We start from the raw sequence: 19,518 nt of genomic DNA, 5'->3' as shown, positions 1-19,518 counted from the left end.
CTGCAATTTTTACATTTTCTCTCCCTTCTTACAGCTGATCTCCGCTTGGGCTTTGGCAACAACGAGGGAGACAAATCTGGGCTCTTCTGATTCGCAAACAAGCGCAGTGTTAGGAAACAGGACATGAGGCCCTGGGTCACTCAGGGGACTTGCCTGGCAGGGCTTTACAGATGCAAGAAAGCAGCAACCAAGGTCCACTCACAGCTGTTTGACACGAGACAAGAGCCCCTTGTAACTCAGTTTTAAGCACACTCTTTCCCTTAGCTGTTCTTGTTCCTTGGCTAGGCTGGGGCCAATTTTAGCTAAAGGATTCCCCATCCTGCCCACCTGTGCCAGTCAGTCCTTGCGGGGATTAGCATTCCCACCCATACCTGCTTGACGGTCTCCCCTGGCAGGCGTCCTCAAAGGCCTGGTGCAAGAGCTGCATGTCTTCACAGTTGAGGTGGATGGAGCACTGGTGATGTGGCAAGGGGCAGCCATCCCTGGCATTGGGGGCCGCTCGGAAATCAGGCAACCGATCCACAGCCACTGTGGACAGAAGGAACGGAGGGTGAGGCTGGACAGGGGTGATGTCAGGGGAGGGGCAAAGGGGGCCCAAGAACCAAGTCTTTTGTGCTAAGCCCCACAACTCCCACTTCTTCCCCCTCATCTTCAATACTTGGACTACTGTAATGTGCTCTGCATGGGGCTACCTTTGAAGGTGACCTGGAAGCTATAATTAATCCAGAATATGGCAGCCAGATTGGTGACTGAAAGTGGTCGCCAAGACCACATAACGCTGGACTTGAAAGACCTACACTGGCTCCCAGGACGTTTCCAAGCACAATTCAAAGTGTTGGTGCTGACCTTCAAAGCCCTAAACGGTCTTAGCCCAGTATACCTGAAGGAGTGTCTCCACCCCCATCGTTCAGCCCGGACACTGAGGTCCAGCTCTGAGGGCCTTCTGGGGGTTCCCTCACAGCAAGAATTCTCAGTAGTGGCCCCCGCCCTGTGGAACGCCCTCCCATCCGATGTCAAGGAAATAAACAACTATCTGACTTTTAGAAGACATCTGAAAGCAGCCCTGTTTAGGGAAGTTTTTATTGTTTGATCTTTTATCGTGTTTTTAATATTCTGTTGGGAGCTGCCCAGAGTGGCTGGGGAAACCCAGCCAGATGGGTGGGGTATAAATAATAAATTATTATTACTTTGCTTTCAGGCCACCTGGGACTCTGCGAGGTGCAGTGCCAGTGAGACCCCAGCCACTCATTATCTTCATTCCAGCTGGGCAAAAACAAGAAGGATGTAAAGTAAGGCTGAGGGTGCATTCTGGGAAGAGTCCCAAGGACACTTGATAGAAGGCCTTCAGGGCATGCGATTCCCCACCCCTGCTCTGCATCCATGCACATTTGTGTGGTGGACCTGCTTCCAAGTTCTAAAAGCAATGTCCCCATTTCCAAATAAAGCACAAACACCCTCTGTGGTGTCAGAGTGGCTTGCCTTTTGGTGCAAGAGGGAGGTGCACTTTTTAGCACATTGCACCTAATTTATTAGAGTGCGTCCGGGTGCAGCTGCATGAACTCATTGTTATTTTATAGCCAAGTGGTATTTGGATTTATTAGCAGCGTCTTCAGGAAAGAGCAGGCAGGCCAGTCATCTGTGAGAAGGGGAGCATCCAGTCCCTCCGTCCTGGCTGGATACATGTCCCTCTGCCACCAACACACTATCAGCAAGGAAACAGCAGGGGAGGGGGCAGGGAAGGAAAAATGGCTACCAACCACTTCTTTGATTATTAAGAGGTTTTAGGAGAAAGCTGCATAAATATTCATGGGGAGGGGAGAGCAGGGTGAAGCCAGGGCTCTTACGAAAGAGAAAATAGGAGCCCTGGAATCTTGCTTCCCCAGTTCTTCCCTCTATTCTCCCAGCAGCTGGCCTGGGCATTTTATTGGGAAGACATCAACCACATCATTATGTTTCCAGCCGCCACCCCCCCTTCTTGCCCTTGGAAGCCTTGTGAGTGCTGCCGGGGGGGGGGGGGACCCTGAGCAACGTCAGGGAAAGGGGTGTTTCTAGGACTAAGGTGAAACTGATGCCCCCTTGTTATGTTTGCTATTGAATGCTGCATGTTGTTTAAGCAATCTTGTTATATTTATTGTATCGAAACACATTTTTAAAAAAATGATATTACATTTGCTATTGTTTTGCTGTTGTGATGAAATTGTTTTTGTAGTGTTTGCTTGAAATGCATTCCTGTTTTCTTTGTTATTATCCGCTTTGAACATGATTTGGGGGGGGGGAGAGGCATACAAATGAATGAACCTGCTCCTTGAAACCTTCTTGAAAAACCACCCATTAGTAGTGTTACTGCTCCCTCTGCTGGCCACACATGGTGCTGCTGGCCTCACTTGATCACAAGGTCCACGTTTGCATCTACTGCCCTTGGGCAAGACATTGAAAGACTTCGGCTCTCTTCCACGTGTAAATGCTCACGTTCTTCATCCACAGGGTAACTCTTCTCTTGCCTGCTGTTTGCAGGACTGTGGAAGTTCAGAACCTTTGCATGTAAGCATCTGGCCCATTTTGCCTCCATGCAATACTCACCATTGATCTTGGTGACTGGAGAGCGTGAGTCAAACTGGGAGATTCTCTGGACAAATTCTGGGGGCAGCTGCTCCTAGAGAGAAGAGCCAGACACAGAATGAGCTCCTGGGATATAGTTTGGTATCTGGAAGAAAACTGGAGGTTGAACTTCTCTCTCTCTCTCTCTCTCTCTCTCTCTCTCTCTCTCTCACACACACACACACACACACACACACTTTAACAGCTGGCCATCAGTCCACCAAAGGAGTGTTGCTGTCCTAGCATCCTGGGCAGCCAGTTCATTGCCTCTGATTCCAATGCTAATGCTAATAATAATAACAACAATAAATAATATATTTCAACATTTCACACACACATTATATAAATTTTTTATTAAATTTTCTGTTTTACAATTTAAAGTACTAAAGTACTGATTTTTACATCCTTACAATATCAGTGACTTCCCTTTTTCTCTTTCCATGGTTCATTTTGCATATCATAAATCCCTGCATATTTTACAAAAACTATACCATTCAGAATTCCATTACTACATCCATCAAAACTTATCTACACTGTTGAATTTATCTTAATGCTGCCAGCGTTTTCAGCTGTGCACAGTTATTTTCCATATATTCAACAAACATTTTCCAATCTTCTCTAAATGTATATTATTCTTGTTCTCCTATTCCATATGTTAAGTCTGCAAGCTGCACATATTCAGTCAATTTAAGTTGGGACCTTGCTCGTTTTCCATTTTGGGGCTAACAAAACATGGGCTGCAGTAGTGGCATACATAAATAACTTTTTTTGACACCTGGGAATTTCAGTCTGAATTATCCCCAACAGAAAAGATACTGGGTTGTTGTTGTTTTTTTTTGAAAAGTACTTTTGAACATTTTTTTTCAATTCATTATTTATTATTTTCCAATCCTCTTTTACTCTTTTACAAGTCCACCGATAATAATAATACATTTCTTGTACCCTACCCATCTGACTGGGTTGCCCCAGCCACTATGGGCGGCTTCCAATGAAGTATAAAGGAAGACACCAAAACATCAAACATTAAAAGCTAATAATAATAATCTACCTATGAAGGCAGCACTCCCAGACAGTACCTCCCCCCACCCCAAACACAGCAGACCAGAGAGCCCTGAAGTGTTTTTAAGGTAGGGTGGCTCAAAGTGGTCCAATATTAGATTAAACATTAAATTTGAGAGGGTTTCCCAGCTCTACTGAAAACACATAGTTCATTGATATTATGGAAGAATAGGAGAATCCAGAAGCACACTGTTTGGGTAGACACTTGTCTGACAACACGAGGAATATAATTAACATTTTGGAGAAGTTGCAAGTGAACATTAATACTAAAGCAGTTTTAATCTTTGTAGATGCGGAGAAAGCCTTTGATAATATTTCTTGGAGTTTTATGAAGAAAAATCTTCAGGGGATGGGGGTTGGTCAAGGGTTTGAAAATGGTATAAGTGCAATTTACTCAGAACAAAAGGCTAAACTAATAGTTAATAATGTGGTGACAGAGGAATTCAAGATAGAGAAAGGTACACGACAAGGCTGCCCAATTTCCCCATTGCTTTTTATTTCGGTCCTGGAGGTTTTGCTAAATATGATTAGAAGGGACCGTCTGATTAAAGGTATACAGGTCGGAGCCAAACAATACAAACTGAAAGTTTTTGCAGATGACTTAGTATTGACGTTACAGGAGCCAGAATCTAGTACTAAAAGAGTATTAGAACTGATTCAAGAATTTGGTCATGTGGCAGGATTCAAGTTGAACAAGTTAAAAACTAAAGTTCTTGAGAAAAATTTAACACCCATTGAGAAAGAGAGGTTTCAGAAGGAGACAGGTCTAACACTGGTCAAGAAAGTAAAATACCTGGGGGTTAATATGACTGCTAAGAACTTAAACTTATTTAAAGACAACTATGAGAAATGTTGGTCAGAAGTGAAAAAGGACTTAGAAATATGGTCAAATTTGAAGCTTTCCTTGTTGGGTCGAATTGCTGTTATAAAGATGAATGTATTGCCAAGAATGTTATTTTTGTTTCAATCATTGCAAATTTTGGACAAAATGGACTGTTTCAAGAAGTGGCAGAGAGACATTTCTATATTTGTCTGGCAGGGCAAGAAGCCCAGAATAAAATTTAGAATACTAACTGATGCAAAGGAAAGAGGTGGATTTGCCCTGCCAGACCTTAAACTTTATTATGAATCAGCAGCATTCTGCTGGTTGAAAGAATGGCTGCTTCTTGAGAACACAGACATTTTGGATCTAGAAGGTTTTAATAACGTTTTTGGGTGGCATGCATATTTGTGGTACGACAAGGTTAAAGCACATAAAGCATTTAAAAACCATATTGTCAGGGAACTGTCATCTGAGACGAAGGAGGTGAAAGGGCTCATGGAGGGTGAGAGAGACCACTCAGCGGAGGAGGGGACCAGCAGGGGGAGAAGTGGAGTTACAAGGGAAAGTGAGTCGGAGGGAGGGCTCAGAGATACTTCAAGCGAGAACAGTGGAGAGGTTTCAGGACCTCCCGTAGGGACACCCACTCCTCGGCGGAAACTGTCACGCCGAGAGTCCAGAAGACGCGTTTCCGTTAAGGAGCTTTTATGCTGGAAGAAGTTCCGTAAACGCCCACTGTCCGATTCAACGAGCGATTGATGGAGCCATGCTTAAGGAGCTCCATCACAGACAGAGGTTTGGGAACTTAGCCAAACTCTGAGGGATCAGGATTTTACGCACAAGCAGCTCACCATCCCATCACAGCAATCGGACAGTCCCTGAAAGCAGCTTGTGCAGAGAGGCATCATGAGCAACCCAGCCGGAGCCGGAGGAGCAGCAGGAGCTGGAGAAGGTCCAACTCTGGAAGAAAGGTACAGAGTTTTGGAACTCCAGCTAGCAATGCAAACGGCGAGGCTAGAAGAAAGGAGGGCGCAGGATGCAGAAAAGGCAAAAGGCGCTACACTAGCAAGAAAGATGCCAGGAATGGTGCAGAAGTTTGGGGGGGACCCCAGGAACTACCAAGCCTTTAGGACAGAGATGCAGTATGCTCTCGAACTGCAGTTTAACGACTTTCCCGATGAGGCATCGCGAGTGGCGTTTGTGATTGGCCATCTCGAAGGGGGGGTGAGAGACTGGGTCCAGCCCCTGATGGCAGGGAATAGTGACATGCTGAAGAACGCGAGGAAGTTTTTTCGCGCCATGGATTTGATGTTTTCCAGCGAGATTGAACAGGGACTGGTGCGCAGACAATTGATGGCTTGCAAACAGGGGAGCCGATCGGTTCGTGAGTACTGGACTGAGTTTACAATGTTGATACATAAATTGGGGTGGGACCTATCGGCGGAACCCATTCAAATGCTCTTTGAAGAGGGGCTTTCTTCGGCGGTGAAAGACGAACTTTCCCGGGCGCCCAGGGCGGAGTCTATGGACCAGCTGACCAAATCAGCGCTGACCATTGGAGCGCGCCAGGAGGCAAGAGCCTTGGAGAAGCGGGAGGGGAAAGGAGAGCGTTGGAGGGATTTCCGCATTCCAGAGATTCCAGAACCCAGTTTCCCGCCCGGAGAGCCGATGGAAGTTGGAACAGCGCGCGCGCGCGCAGTTTCAAATCCCAGTGAAGGGAGGAAGAAGGAGGGAAAGAGCGCCAAGAAATGTTACCTCTGCCAGCAGCCAGGTCACTTTGCCAGAGTCTGCCCGCGAAGAAAGGAATGGCAAGGGGTGGCGGGAGCTGTTGGGGGGAAGGAGGAGGAAGTCCAGGAGCCAGTAAAAGCCAACGCCTGTCTGCCACTGTCAGGGCACTGCAGACAGGCCAAGGAGCAGTAAAAGTGCCCACTCCGGAACCTCCAAGACCAGCTCTAGTAATAGAGGTGCTGCTAGAGCTGGCAAACGGATACCCACTAAAGACCAAGGCGCTGTTGGACTCAGGCAGCTCCTGTAATTTTATGAGCAAGGAGTTTGCAGCTGAACACCAGATACAGACACTCCCTTTAAGCAACCCCCTGCAGGTCACCACGATCGATGGGAGGGAGCTGTTGGGGGGAGAAGTTAGCCTACAGACCGTCCCAATGGTTATGAGGGTGGCAAGGCACACTGAAAGGATAGCGTTCAATGTAGCCACCCTGGGAGGGGCGGCAGTCATTTTGGGAATGAGCTGGCTAGCGTTGCATGACCCGCTAGTGGGCTGGCATCAGAGAGTGGTCTCCTTTGGGTCAGCACATTGCCTGGAACACTGCAAAGAGGGAAAGGTGCCAGAAGGGGCAAAAGCCTCCCTTGCAGGGATGGAAGTGGCGGACAAAGGGAAGGTGCCCAAACAATACGCTGACCTGAGCAAGGTCTTCAGCGAAAGGGAAGCAGATAAACTACCACCGCATAGAGACTTTGACTGCCAAATTAACCTGGTCCCTGGGGCCCAGCTCCCCGTGGGCAAGCTGTACGCCATGTCAGACAGGGAAATGCAGGAGTTGAGGGAGTTTATTGACAAAAACCTGAAGAGAGGTTTCATCAGAGAGTCCAGAGCGGTGGGGGGCAGCCCAGTGTTTTTTGTGGACAAAAAAAACACGGATAAACCGAGATTGATCGTGGACTACCGGCGGCTAAATGCCGTGTCAGAACCAGTGACTTTCCCCATGCCCAGGATTGATGACATTTTGACCAGGGTGAGGAAGGGAAAGATATTCACGAAACTGGACCTGAGAGGAGCGTACAACCTGATACGAATAAAGAAGGGGGATGAATGGAAGACAACGATGTTCACCCCCCTAGGGGCTTTCGAATATCTCGTTATGCCCTTTGGATTACAAGCAGGCTCCGCCTGTTTTCAATCGCTCATGAACCATGTACTGGGACCTTTGCTCTACAAGAATTGCGTGGCCTTCCTCGATGACGTGCTGATATATTCAGAGAATGAGGAGCAGCATGTAAAGGATGTCAGGGAAGTGCTGAGCCAGCTGCAAGCAAACCAGTTGTGGGTGAAATTGGAGAAGTGTCAGTTCCACGCCAAGGAGGTGGAATTCCTGGGGTACCGCTTATCAGACAAGGGATTAGCCATGGATCCAGGCAAGGTACAGGCGGTGCTGGAATGGAAGACACCGAAAACGAAAAAAGATGTGCAAAGGTTCTTAGGGTTTGGGAACTTTTACCGTAAATTCATCAAGAACTTTGCCCACTTAACGGCTCCCATCACGGACTGTCTAAGCAGCAAGAAGAAATTCGTTTGGACGGCGGAGGCGGAGCACGCTTTTGAGGAATTGAAAAAGGCATTCGCTTCGGAAGAACAGCTCCTGCATGTGGATTTACAAAAACCCATGAGAGTGGAAACTGATGCCTCAGACCGGGCGGTGGGGGCGGTGCTGCTTCAGCCAGGGAGCAATAAGTCGGAATGGAGACCGTGTGCCTTCTTTTCGCGTAAGCTGAACAAATCCGAGAGGAATTACACGGTATATGACCGAGAACTACTCGCCATTCACGAAGCGTTCCGGAGATGGAGACACTTACTAATTGGCGCACAGCATAAGGTGCAAGTGTGTACGGACCACAAGAATTTGGAGTATTGGAGAACGGCACGAGTGCTCAACCAACGACAAGTGAGATGGGCCCAGGAGTTCTCCAAATTCCATTTTGAAATCTGCTATGTGCCAGGTCCAGAAAACATCAGAGCGGACGCTCTCTCTCGCAAACCTGAATATTTGGAGGGGGAGGGAGCGCCAGAAGAGAGACATATTATCCCAGAGGACCACTGGGTGTGTGGTGCGGCCTGGGTGGGGCAAAGAGAACTGGTAGAGGGAACGGTAAATGATGAGTACGCCCAGGAGAAGCTCAGAGGTTTAAGGAGAGAGGGAGAAGACCCCGGAGGTTTTGAAGAAAGAAACGGGGCATTGTATTACAAAGGGGCGCTATATATACCCGAAGGGGAATTGAGGGGGAGAGTACTCAAACAGCTGCACGACAATCCCACAGCAGGGCATTTTGGGCAACATAAGACCATGTGGTTGGTGACCAGGGAGTTTTGGTGGCCCAAGGTGAGGGAGGATGTACGGGAGTATGTGAGAAGGTGTGACCAATGCCAGAGAGCCAAAGGAGAAAGGCGGGCACCAGCGGGGTTATTAGAACCGTTACCCACACCAGAACGACCGTGGGAGGCGGTGTCGATAGATTTTATGACTGATCTGCCCAAATCCCAGGGGAAAACCGCCATACTAGTCGTAGTAGACCAGTTAACTAAGATGGGTCACTTCGTAGCTTGCTCACATGCAGTCACGGCGGAAGAGACAGCAAAATTGTTTGTAGAACATATTTTTAGGCTGCATGGCGCCCCCTTGAGGCTGGTTTCCGACAGAGGGAAACAGTTCACGTCCAGATTCTGGAGGAAGCTTATGAGCTTGTTGCACGTAGAGGTCAACTTTTCGACTGCCAGGCACCCTGAGACCAATGGGCAGGCGGAGAGGGCAAACGGTATCCTTCAACAATACCTGAGGTGTTATGTCAATGACAGAGAAAACGATTGGGTCGAAAAGTTGGCACTAGCGGAATTTGCTTACAATAATGCAGAGAATGTGTCCACAGGGATGAGCCCCTTTTTGGCTAATTATGGGTACCACCCCAGGGCGTTTCCAGGGGAAGGAGGAGAGAGATGGAGTGTTCCGGCCGCTGAACTTTTTGTAGAAGAAATGGAAGCGATCCATCGTCAACTCCAACACAACTTAGAAAGGGCCAAAGAAGAATATAAGAGGCAGGCAGACAAGAGCAGAAGGGAAGGTGAAACAATTAGGGTGGGGAGTCGGGTCTGGCTATCAACCCAAGGGTTGCCGTTCAAGGGGAGTTGCAAGAAATTGAGACCCAAAAGATTGGGACCATTTGAGGTCATCCAACAGGTCAACCCAGTGGCTTTCAGACTCCGGTTACCGAACCACATGAAACTGCACCCAGTATTCCACAGGTCATTACTGTCACCATACAGGGGGGAAGGTGAAGGGGTGTCCACACGGGGGCCAGCCATAGAAGAAAGGGGAAGCCGCAACTATGTGGCGGAAATCATCGACTCCAGGTGGAAGGGTAATCAGGTGGAGTATTTGGTCGCGTGGGAAGGGGAACCGGAGTCGGAAAACACCTGGGTGAAGGCAGAGGAGGTCCATGACGAGGTCTTGATCGAAACGTTCCACCAAAGGTTCCCCAGGAAACCTCAGACAGTAGCGAGGTTCCGGAGGGAGTACTTTGGCACCACCGACGATGAGGAGGAACTGGAGGGATTCAGGGAATCGGAGTTGGAAGGGGGTACAGACTCCGAGGAGGAGGAGTACTTGGAAACCGGGAACAGCAAAAGGTGGAGGGAAGTGTTCGAAACTTCGGAAGATGAGGGAGGTTCCTTCAGGGGTTTTGCTCCCTCGACTCCCGCAGAGGAGGGGAGGGAAGGGGGTGAAGGGGGCCCTAGAGGGGAGGTGGATGTCAGGGAACTGTCATCTGAGACGAAGGAGGTGAAAGGGCTCATGGAGGGTGAGAGAGACCACTCAGCGGAGGAGGGGACCAGCAGGGGGAGAAGTGGAGTTACAAGGGAAAGTGAGTCGGAGGGAGGGCTCAGAGATACTTCAAGCGAGAACAGTGGAGAGGTTTCAGGACCTCCCGTAGGGACACCCACTCCTCGGCGGAAACTGTCACGCCGAGAGTCCAGAAGACGCGTTTCCGTTAAGGAGCTTTTATGCTGGAAGAAGTTCCGTAAACGCCCACTGTCCGATTCAACGAGCGATTGATGGAGCCATGCTTAAGGAGCTCCATCACAGACAGAGGTTTGGGAACTTAGCCAAACTCTGAGGGATCAGGATTTTACGCACAAGCAGCTCACCATCCCATCACACATATTGTCAGGAAAGCATTGTTTAATGTCTGGATAAGATATAAAGACTTACTTGAAAATAAAACCCCAAGGTGGTTGTCACCGATGGAAGCAAAGGCTCAGAAAAAGCTCAATATGGAGGCCAAATGGACGAAATATTGGGAAATTTTGGAGCAAGAAGGAGACAAATTGAAATTGCAGAGTTTTGAGAAATTAAAAGACAAAGTGCGAGACTGGCTTCACTATTATCAAATAAGGGAGGCTTATAATTTGGACAAAAAAATTGGCTTCCAGGTGGAAAAATCAAAATTGGAAACAGAGCTGTTAGATCCCAAAACTAAGATACTTCCAAGAACGTATAACTTGCTGTTGAAATGGAATACGCAGGATGAAACGGTTAAATCTGCTATGATTAAATGGGCACAAGATGTTGGACATAACATTATGTTTGCTGACTGGGAACAGTTGTGGACCACAGGTATGAAATTTACGGCATGTAATGCCCTAAGAGAGAATATTATGAAAATGATATACAGGTGGTACATGACACCAGTCAAGCTTGCAAAAATCTATCATTTGCCCGATAATAAATGTTGGAAATGTAAAGAAAATGAAGGTACATTCTTTCACCTTTGGTGGACATGCCCAAGGATTAAGGCTTTCTGGGAGATGATCTATAATGAAATGAAAAAGGTATTTAAATATACCTTCCTGAAGAAACCAGAGGCCTTTCTCCTGGGCATAGTCGGCCAATTGGTGCCAAAGAAGGATAGAACTTTCTTTATGTATGCTACAACAGCAGCAAGAATACTCATTGCAAAGTATTGGAAGACACAAGATTTACCCACCCTGGAAGAGTGGCAGATGAAGGTGATGGACTATATGGAACTGGCGGAAATGACTGGCAGAATCCGAGACCAGGGAGAAGAGTTGGTGGAAGAAGATTGGAAGAAATTTAAAGACTATTTGCAGAAATATTGTAAAATTAATGAATGTTACAATGATGTTGGATTGAAATTAAGTGGCACTAGCAAAAAGGCTAATAAGAATATGTAAAAATGGATTGATAATGGATGAAAATATATAGTTATAATATGTTAAGATATAGAGTTAAGATAAATGAAAGAGGGTAAGGATTTGCTGAACTGACTATGTGAACGGGAATACAAAAAAGGGAGGTGTGAGGAGGTCATGGAAACAAGCAAATGAGCGTAAAGATATGGAGAAAAAAGGATTTGTTTTTAACTTTTTTTTTTACTTACTTTTTTCTCTTGTTTTTGTATTCTGTATTTTCTTTTTTTCTATGCATTTTTGTATTTTTTTATTTTTCTTTCTTGTTTTCTTGTTTTCTTTTTACTTTGTAAATTCCTGCTTTTTGTAAAACTCTAATAAATATTTTATATTAAAAAAAAAACAGAAGCACACTGTTTGGGGCTCAGCTTCTTCACTCTCATCCCCAGCTCTCCCTCCCTCTCTCTCCACACATTCAGTCTCTGGTCAGCTCAGTTCCTCCTTTCACAGCAACACTCTGGTTTGCAGGTACAGAAAGCAAGACAGTGCAACTGGCTACTGAGTTGTAGAAACTGGGCTTTCACAGTTAGCCTGGACCAGAACAGCAGGATATTTTGCTCGATCATTCCTAGGTGAGGGCTCAGCCTTAAAGGGGGTGCCTCTGCTCCCCACTCTTCTAGGGTATCTGTAATAATCTGGTATTGTCCCTCAAGGACCAGAGGGCAAACAGACCTACCTTACATCCTTTGCAAGCTCTGGGCATCCTCCTGCTTGATAGGAAAAAGCAAGGCTAGTGGAAAAGTCTGGAGAATCTCCCCAAGGCTTCCCATGCTATGCCAAGGAGGAGGACTCACCTGAGGAGTCAATTCCAAAAAGGTGAGCTGCGGAGATGCATTTGACAGGACCAGGCGGCTCTTCACTTCTGTTCCGTCCTGGAGGCAAACACCTTGCGCCTTCCCATCTGAGCTCAGAAGAATCTGGGCAACAGCCTGCAGGGTTGAGAAGAGGGAGAAGTAAATGAGAGTATAAATGCGTCCCTGGAGAAAGCTAATTCTCACCTGCCCCATATCAACAAGATACCAGCAGGGGTAGGAAGGACCCTGGCTTCAGCTTCTCATCCTCCCCACCAAAATCTCCAGGGATGCCAACATCACTGTCATTTTGGAGGGTGTCATTTTGCCTCTGTCTTCTGCTGCATGCCAAACGTGGCATCCCATTGGGACCAAGCGATTGCATTCACTGCTCCAGGAAAATCACTAGGGCGTTTTGTGGACCAGAGTCTGCTGAAGCACAATTCACAGACAGGTTCGCCTCTATCCATTTGGGTCTGAATAGAGACAATGATTTCCTGTCCCGCTGCAGACGTTAATTAACTCAGCTTTGCCGAGTTTTGTCACCTCTCACTGCAGTTGCAAACAGGCACTGCACTGACTCTGTGTGCATTCTGGCTATAATTGCATTGCTTCTGCCTGCACTTTTTCTGCTTTTAATTTCCCTCTGGCCTCGCTGCTTTCAAGGCTGTCGCCTTCATTTGTAAATATGTATGTCGCTGCGACTGAGGATTAGGCTTTGTGCATCTGATAAAGTGGACTCTGGTCCAGAAAAGCCTTTGCCAGACTTGTTCATCTTTAAGGTGCCACAAAACTCTAGGTTGTTTTTGCTGCCACACAGATGAACACAGCTACCCCTCTGGGAATTGTGCCAGCATAACTTCTTTCCCCTGTGCCATCCCATTATGTCAGTATCCCTCGCACTGCACTGCTTGCCCTTCAGTGGATCCACCCACCTTCTCCGTGAAGATCTCAGCCCCGAGTGCAGTTGCAGCATTGGCCAGGGCCTGGGAAAGTGCTCCCATGCCCCCAGCCACATAGCCCCAGGCCCCCTGGCGCCCCTCCAGCTCACCCATCACATGGTGCAGCAGCACATACCTACGAGAAAGACCAAGAGTTAGGGGCTGCCACAGGCAGGGCTCCGAGCTCCCAGAGCATGGCAAAAGACGCAGCATCTCCCCGGCAGAAGCTGGCCAGGAGTGCTTGACAGGCTTGGCGCCATTTCAGCTTTCTTTACCTCCTGCTTGCATTCATCTAAGCAGGGTTCTGTTACAATGCACGGCACTTTTCCCTTCGTGCACGTTGTTATCATTAATGGCTTTATTTATTACAATATTTAATGCCCTACATTTTCAGTCCCGAGGGACCGACAAAAAAATTAAAAGCCTGGGGCGGAATTCAAAGCAGCGCTAAGGAGATCGCTCTGTTGGCGCAAGCATTTCTGCTTGTCTGATGGAACAATCTCCTCTCTCCTCCTGGAGGGGGGGGGTGGTTCTCCTGATCAGCCAGAGCTGATGGGAAGGTGGGGGGGGGCAGGGAAGGAACATAAGGTAAGAGTGCAAGAAGCACCTGAAGAAGAAGAAGAGTTTGGATTTATCACTACCCGAAGGAGTCTCAAAGCAGCTAACATTCTCCTTTCCCTTCCTCCCCCACAACAAACACTCTGTGAGGTGAGTGGGGCTGAGAGACTTCAGAGAAGTGTGATTAGCCCAAGGTCGCCCAGCAGCTGCATGTGGAGGAGCGGAGACGTGAACCCGGTTCACCAGATTACAAGTCTACCGCTCTTAACTACTACACCACACTGGCTCTCTGCTAGGCTAGACCAGACCACTGGCCCATCTAGTCCAGCATCCCCAATGCCTTTGGGAATCCTACAAGCAGGACCTGGGCACAACAGCACTGAGAAGGTGGGGAGTCCGATTGTGCTGGAGGGACTCATTGTGCTGCCGTCTGCTAGTGCAACTAGTTAGTTGAACCTGGCCCACGAAGTTCTTAAGTATGGAATAACTCATCTCTGCTTGTGTTGAGCATTGCCCATCTGCAGACCTCTGATGGCTCTGATGGACAAGGGATGGGGAACCTGAGGCTCTTCAGATGTGGCTGGACCACAGCTCCCTTCATCCCCGACCTCTGACCACACCAGCTGGAACTGATGGGAGCTGGAGTCCAACAACATCTGGAGAGCCCCAGGTTCCCCACTTCTGCTCTGGGTATTCACATAAGCAACAGAGTTTGGGGCCAGACCTGAAATGGGGAGTGGGAAGGGTGTGCACAGAGGCAGGATGGGCAAAAACCAAAGGCTGTGTGCACCTGAACAGAACCTTACCCACTGCCTGGTGTGTGGGGACCAGCCATGGCACCTATCACCGCATCTGTTGCCAGTGTTGCTTTCAGGGGCTCTGACTCAAACCACAAATCCAAGATCTGCAACAAGGTGAAAGAGGAACAGGCTCAGTATGGAACAGCTAAAGGAACCAGCCAATTGATTATAGAAGGAGCAGAAACCATTCTAATGACCAGGAGGGATTCTGACTGGGTCATGCAGTGCTTTTTACCTTGGAAATGGGGGCCGTCAGAACCTGATAATATTGCGGAAGCTGTTTCCCCAGAGTAAAGCCTGGCAAAAAGGAAAACAGGGGTCCGGTGTAGTTCAAATACAGAGCCAGAGAGGAAAGAGCATCCCTGAACCTCAGACCGTCCCTAAGGAAAGGTTTAACCAGGTGAGCATTGCTTCTCCCGTTGGTCAGGCAAGCGGCTGAGCCAAGTCAAAGGATGAGCCTTGCTGGAACAAACAAATGGTCTATCAAATTCAGCATCACATTTGTCACAGTGGCCAACCAGATGTCTCTGAGAAGTCCATGAAGACAGCAGCCCTCTCCCACTATTGCCCCCCAAGCACTGGGGGGTTGTTCAGGTTGTAAACAACCTGTGCTTAGAGCAACAAAGGGCTGGTAGGGAGATAAATGAAGGGTAGGGTTGAGAAACCTGCTAAACTTCAGACATCATTGAACTCTAATTCCCATCAGGCCCAGTCACCATGACCAATAGGCAGGGATTAAGGCAGCTGAAGTTCAACAACATCTAAAGGCCCACAGGTTGCCCCATAACCAGCATAGGGTTACACACCGTCTACATCTGGGGTCTCCAATGTGGCACTCACGAGCACCACAGGAGCTACAGACACCCCCTGATGCCCGCCAATCTCTCTACTCCTCCCAATTTTTATTTTTTAACAACTGAGTGTTGCTTTCATCAGCTGTTTATTTAGGAAACACTTTTGAGGGGGGTGGGGCCTGCTGTTTTGGCTCGTATTTAGTTGTTTGGGGAGTGCAATTTTTCCGTTTGTTTTGTGTTTGAAGGGGAAGGCTGAGCATTGCCAATTTCTCTTTTGTGAAATGGTTATTTTGTGGTGCCCATAACAGTTCCCTAGATTTCCAAATGTGTGTCTGAGACCAACAAGGTTAGCTACCCCATTTTGAGTAGTTAGGTCAGAAGTTCAGTCGCACACACAGACACACACAAAATGGCCCATGAGGGGAAATTCAGTGGGCACACATTCTTGATTTAAGGCCATCCTGAGCCCAAGAATGTTGATCTAGCCCCTCCATCCTTTACCTGCACGGATCAGGGCCCGTAAGCCTCGTAAGGCATTTAGTTTCTGAAGAAGGGAGCCCTGGCTGAAACCAGCCACGTCCAAAGGGCAGGTATCAAGAAGAGGGTCTATGGCTGACACCAAGCGGTTCATGAACGCCTCATACTTGGGAAAGGCCTACAAAGGAAAAAGAAAACTGCTGTGTGCTGTTCTATCAGCCATGTCAAGCAGCGATTCTCCCAAGACAACAACTTCCATTTGCCAAAGGAATGTTTTCTCACAGGCCAGTCGTGAGTGTTTGGGGCCCAGTCAGTCCCTGCAGGTCTTTGGGCCCAGTTTCCTGTGCCCTGTGGCCCTGACTCATTCAACACTTTTGCCCAGACCGATGCTACCATTAGGCAGAATGAGGAAGCTACCTAAGGCAGATGATTTTAGCTGTCATGAAAGCAAATTATTTACTTTAATATTCAGAAGCAACTCACCAAGTGGGGTGGAGATGCTAGAATAGTCTCCCGGCAGGTGGGTTACAAGAAGTTGCAGGGAGGATGGTGCAAACACAATGGCGAAGCCAATCCAACACTCCTGCCAGTGTGTTTGCAACGTGCTGAGCTCCTTGCCGCCTCCCCGTTCCCCATCTTGGTAAGCGACAGCAACTCACCTGCTGGGAAGCTAGCATATTGTTTTTGGCCCACCCAGCAAGCTGCTTCTATGATTATTACTATTGTATTTTCTACTGCCAGAGGGATGCTTTGGGCAATTTCTCCTCAGGGAAAACTACTTGGCTGGGTGGGAGGCTGTGTTTGACCATTCCCCCCTCCAGCAACAAAATGTCTTGGGCTGGGCCTGCTTCTTGCCCCTCCATACCTGAGGAAGTTTTCCCCACAATACCTGGGCATCCTTTACAGAGAACTGAGCAATCTGGCTCTGTGTGTCAGCCATGTTGTTCCCCAGCAGCAGTGAGCGGGGGGCTTTTCCGGCCCGAGCATCCTCCAGCAGCGGTGTGTAGGAATAAGGGTCACGTGGAAGCACTTTTAAACCATGTCTCTGGAAGACAGAAGGCAGCATGGCCTCTAGGCCTGGACACAGAACATGCTGAATTATCACACACATGAGGTGAGGCAGATACAGATATAAACCGCTGGGTCCTTGGATTTTAGGAGAGGCTTCACTGTCACAGGCCCACGGGCCTCAACCAAAACCATGTTGTGAACACTGGCCTTAGAATTTGTGCCCATTGGTCATATCATTCAGAATTTTATGAACTGTGTCATCAGCCAATTAAGGCTGCAGTCCCACATGCACCTACCTAACTAGAAGCGAGCCCTGAATGTAGTGGGACTCGCTTCTGAACAAACATGGATAGGTTTGTACCGCATGTCATCTCTCAACTTAAATGAATAAAAACCTCACCTTCTTAGCCTAAACCTAGTAACTGACAGCCTTTAGATTATAAGTATTTATCTACCTCAGTGACAAACGGGATACCAAGACTGAGGGATGGAGAATGACTATTTCAGACTTTACAACTTGGGTGGCAGGGGTACTCCAGTCAGAATGTGTAGGAACCTGGTAGCTTAGTCATCCAAGCATATTAATTTATTGAAAGATGTAAGAGACAACGCCGACCAAAGAAGAATGGCAAACCAAGTTGACGGACTATGCCGAAATGGCAAAATTAACTGGGAAGCTCAGAAATCAAGAAGAAAATAACTTTAAAAAAGAATGGGGAAAGTTTATAATTTATTTACAAGACCACTGTAAGCAAGTTAAAACATTAGCAGGATTTTAATCACACTTGTAAAGTAACAGAAAGGATGGATAATTTAGAAGGATTTTTTTTTTGGATAAATACTGATATGCAGTTGTAAATATGATCATTATGACCCATGGAGGGGATGGGGGGGGGGAGTCAGGAGGTTCAGAGTAATCTCAATATTTGGATTTGGAATTGTTTCTGTTGTATTTTGTTTATACTTTTAAAAAATTATTTTAAAAATTATTTTAAAAAATATTAAAAGATGTGTGTACCACTATATCATTAAAATATCAAAGTGGTTTGCCACAGTATTGATATATAACAACACGTACAAAATTTAAAACCAGAGATCATCTGTCAGGGAACCAGGAGCAGGAGCACTAGGGAGAGAGGATTGGGAGAGCGAAGGGGAAGAATCCGAGGGCAGCGTAGGGGAGTATGACAGTGGTCTGACACTTTAGACGTGGGGCTGCGCGCTGCGGCTCTGGAAGTGAAACTGAACTTCAATAAAGACTTTTATACTTAACAACGAAGCAGCGTTGGTCCTTTGTGAGCTGGGACCTAGGGTAGCTCTGACATCATCAAATTAATTATTATGGAAATATGTATTTTTAATTGTCTACATAAGCCTAGTAGAATAGAGTAATTTTCAGTATGAGTTTAGAGGCCTCTGGCATAGGATTCTACAGGGCTGGGCCTATGCAGAGGCGTAGGAAGGTCAGGTGGTACCCGGTGCAGAAAATTTCTTGTCCCTCCCCCCATTGTGTTGTTTTGTTTTTGCCTGCAAAAACGGTTTTACGTTATTTCATATTTTCTTACAAAGGAATGTGGATTCTGGGCCTCTGATAACAAGTAGGCGACTATGGACAGATACTTAAATCTACAGGATGGATTGTGTTTTGGCTTGTGTTATTTTATTTATATTTATTGTTTATTTATTTCATAAAATTTATTTTTAAAAACCTGCAAAGTGGTTTACCAAAACAAAAAACAAAAAAAACACCACAGCAGTAAAATCAAGAAAAATTGGCTGCGTGCAAGGGGGCGAGGCGAAGGCAAGGCAAGGCCTAATATACTCAGCCTAGTCTCATTTTCACATAGGCCGACTTTCCAGGACCCGGGAAGCCCAGTGGAAGGTAGGGCAGTAGGGTGGCTCCACTGAATTGAAATTTCAGCCTTCATGACTTGGGAAAACAGCCAAGTAAACAGCTGTTTTTGTGGAGGAGGATCAAGATATTAACTGATATGCATAAAATTTCATGTATAGCTACCGTATTTTTCGCTCCATAACACGCAGATTTTTCCTCCTAGAAAGTAGGGGGAAATGTCTGTGCGTGTTATGGAGCGAATGCCTACAGATGGCGGGGGAATCTGCTGCAGTTGTGAGCAGTCCGTGGCTCGCTTTGAAACAGTAAGCGGCTCCTGTCAGCTAGCGGAGCCGGGGAGGAGGGAGAGAAGCAGAGCGGGGTTGGCTGCTTTAAAACAACCCCGTCCTCTATGTTCCTCTCTCCTCCCCACTGAGCTGCTAAGTAGCAGCAAAGCTTTTCAGCCAGCCTAGCCGGGAGGAGGGAGAGAAGCAGAGCGGGGTTGGCTGCTTTAAAACAACCCCATGCTCTCTGTCCCTGCCTGCAGTTTTTTGCTGTCCGATTTTGGATTAGCCACTGTAGGGGCTGTGTGTGTGTGTGCTTGAGCTATCGTTCTCCTCCTCCTGCTTCCCGTTCACTCTCCCTGCGCCCCTGCGCTCTCCCTCCGACTTTAGGATTGACACTCTGTGTGTCTGTGTGTGTGTGAGAGGGCTCCTTCTCCTTCTCTTGCTTCCGTTCACTCTCCCTGCGCCCCTGCGACTTTAGAATTGACACTGTGTGTGTCTGTGTGTGAGAGAGGGCTCCTTCTCCTTCTCTTGCTTCCCGTTCACTCTCCCTGCGCCCC

At 47.5% G+C, this 19,518-nt stretch overlaps 1 protein-coding gene across 3 annotated transcripts in view; it reads right to left on the bottom strand.

Annotated features, from left to right (window-relative positions):
* Positions 1–19,518, bottom strand: part of PYROXD2 (pyridine nucleotide-disulphide oxidoreductase domain 2) — a 28,270-nt gene that overhangs the window by 5,453 nt on the left and 3,299 nt on the right. For 2 of the 3 annotated variants that reach the window (XR_014548571.1, XM_083615231.1), the window contains exons 5-12: positions 16,722–16,877; positions 15,857–16,010; positions 14,797–14,858; positions 14,568–14,665; positions 13,198–13,339; positions 12,266–12,400; positions 2,581–2,653; positions 372–528 (exon numbers count right to left, since the gene is read on the bottom strand). Coding sequence is in view for 2 of the 3 variants with exons in the window: in XM_083615231.1 (XP_083471357.1) it covers positions 372–528; positions 2,581–2,653; positions 12,266–12,400; positions 13,198–13,339; positions 14,568–14,665; positions 14,797–14,858; positions 15,857–16,010; positions 16,722–16,877 (977 nt within the window). In the remaining variant the exon portion in view is untranslated. The remainder of the gene's footprint in view (positions 1–371; positions 529–2,580; positions 2,654–12,265; positions 12,401–13,197; positions 13,340–14,567; positions 14,666–14,796; positions 14,859–15,856; positions 16,011–16,721; positions 16,878–19,518) is intronic. The other variant, XM_083615232.1, reaches the window with a different exon arrangement.

Source organism: Podarcis filfolensis (assembly GCF_964270895.1).
Source record: "Podarcis filfolensis genome assembly, chromosome: 5".
Taxonomy (NCBI): domain Eukaryota; kingdom Metazoa; phylum Chordata; class Lepidosauria; order Squamata; family Lacertidae; genus Podarcis; species Podarcis filfolensis.
This window is presented reverse-complemented; position numbering and strand designations above follow the sequence as displayed.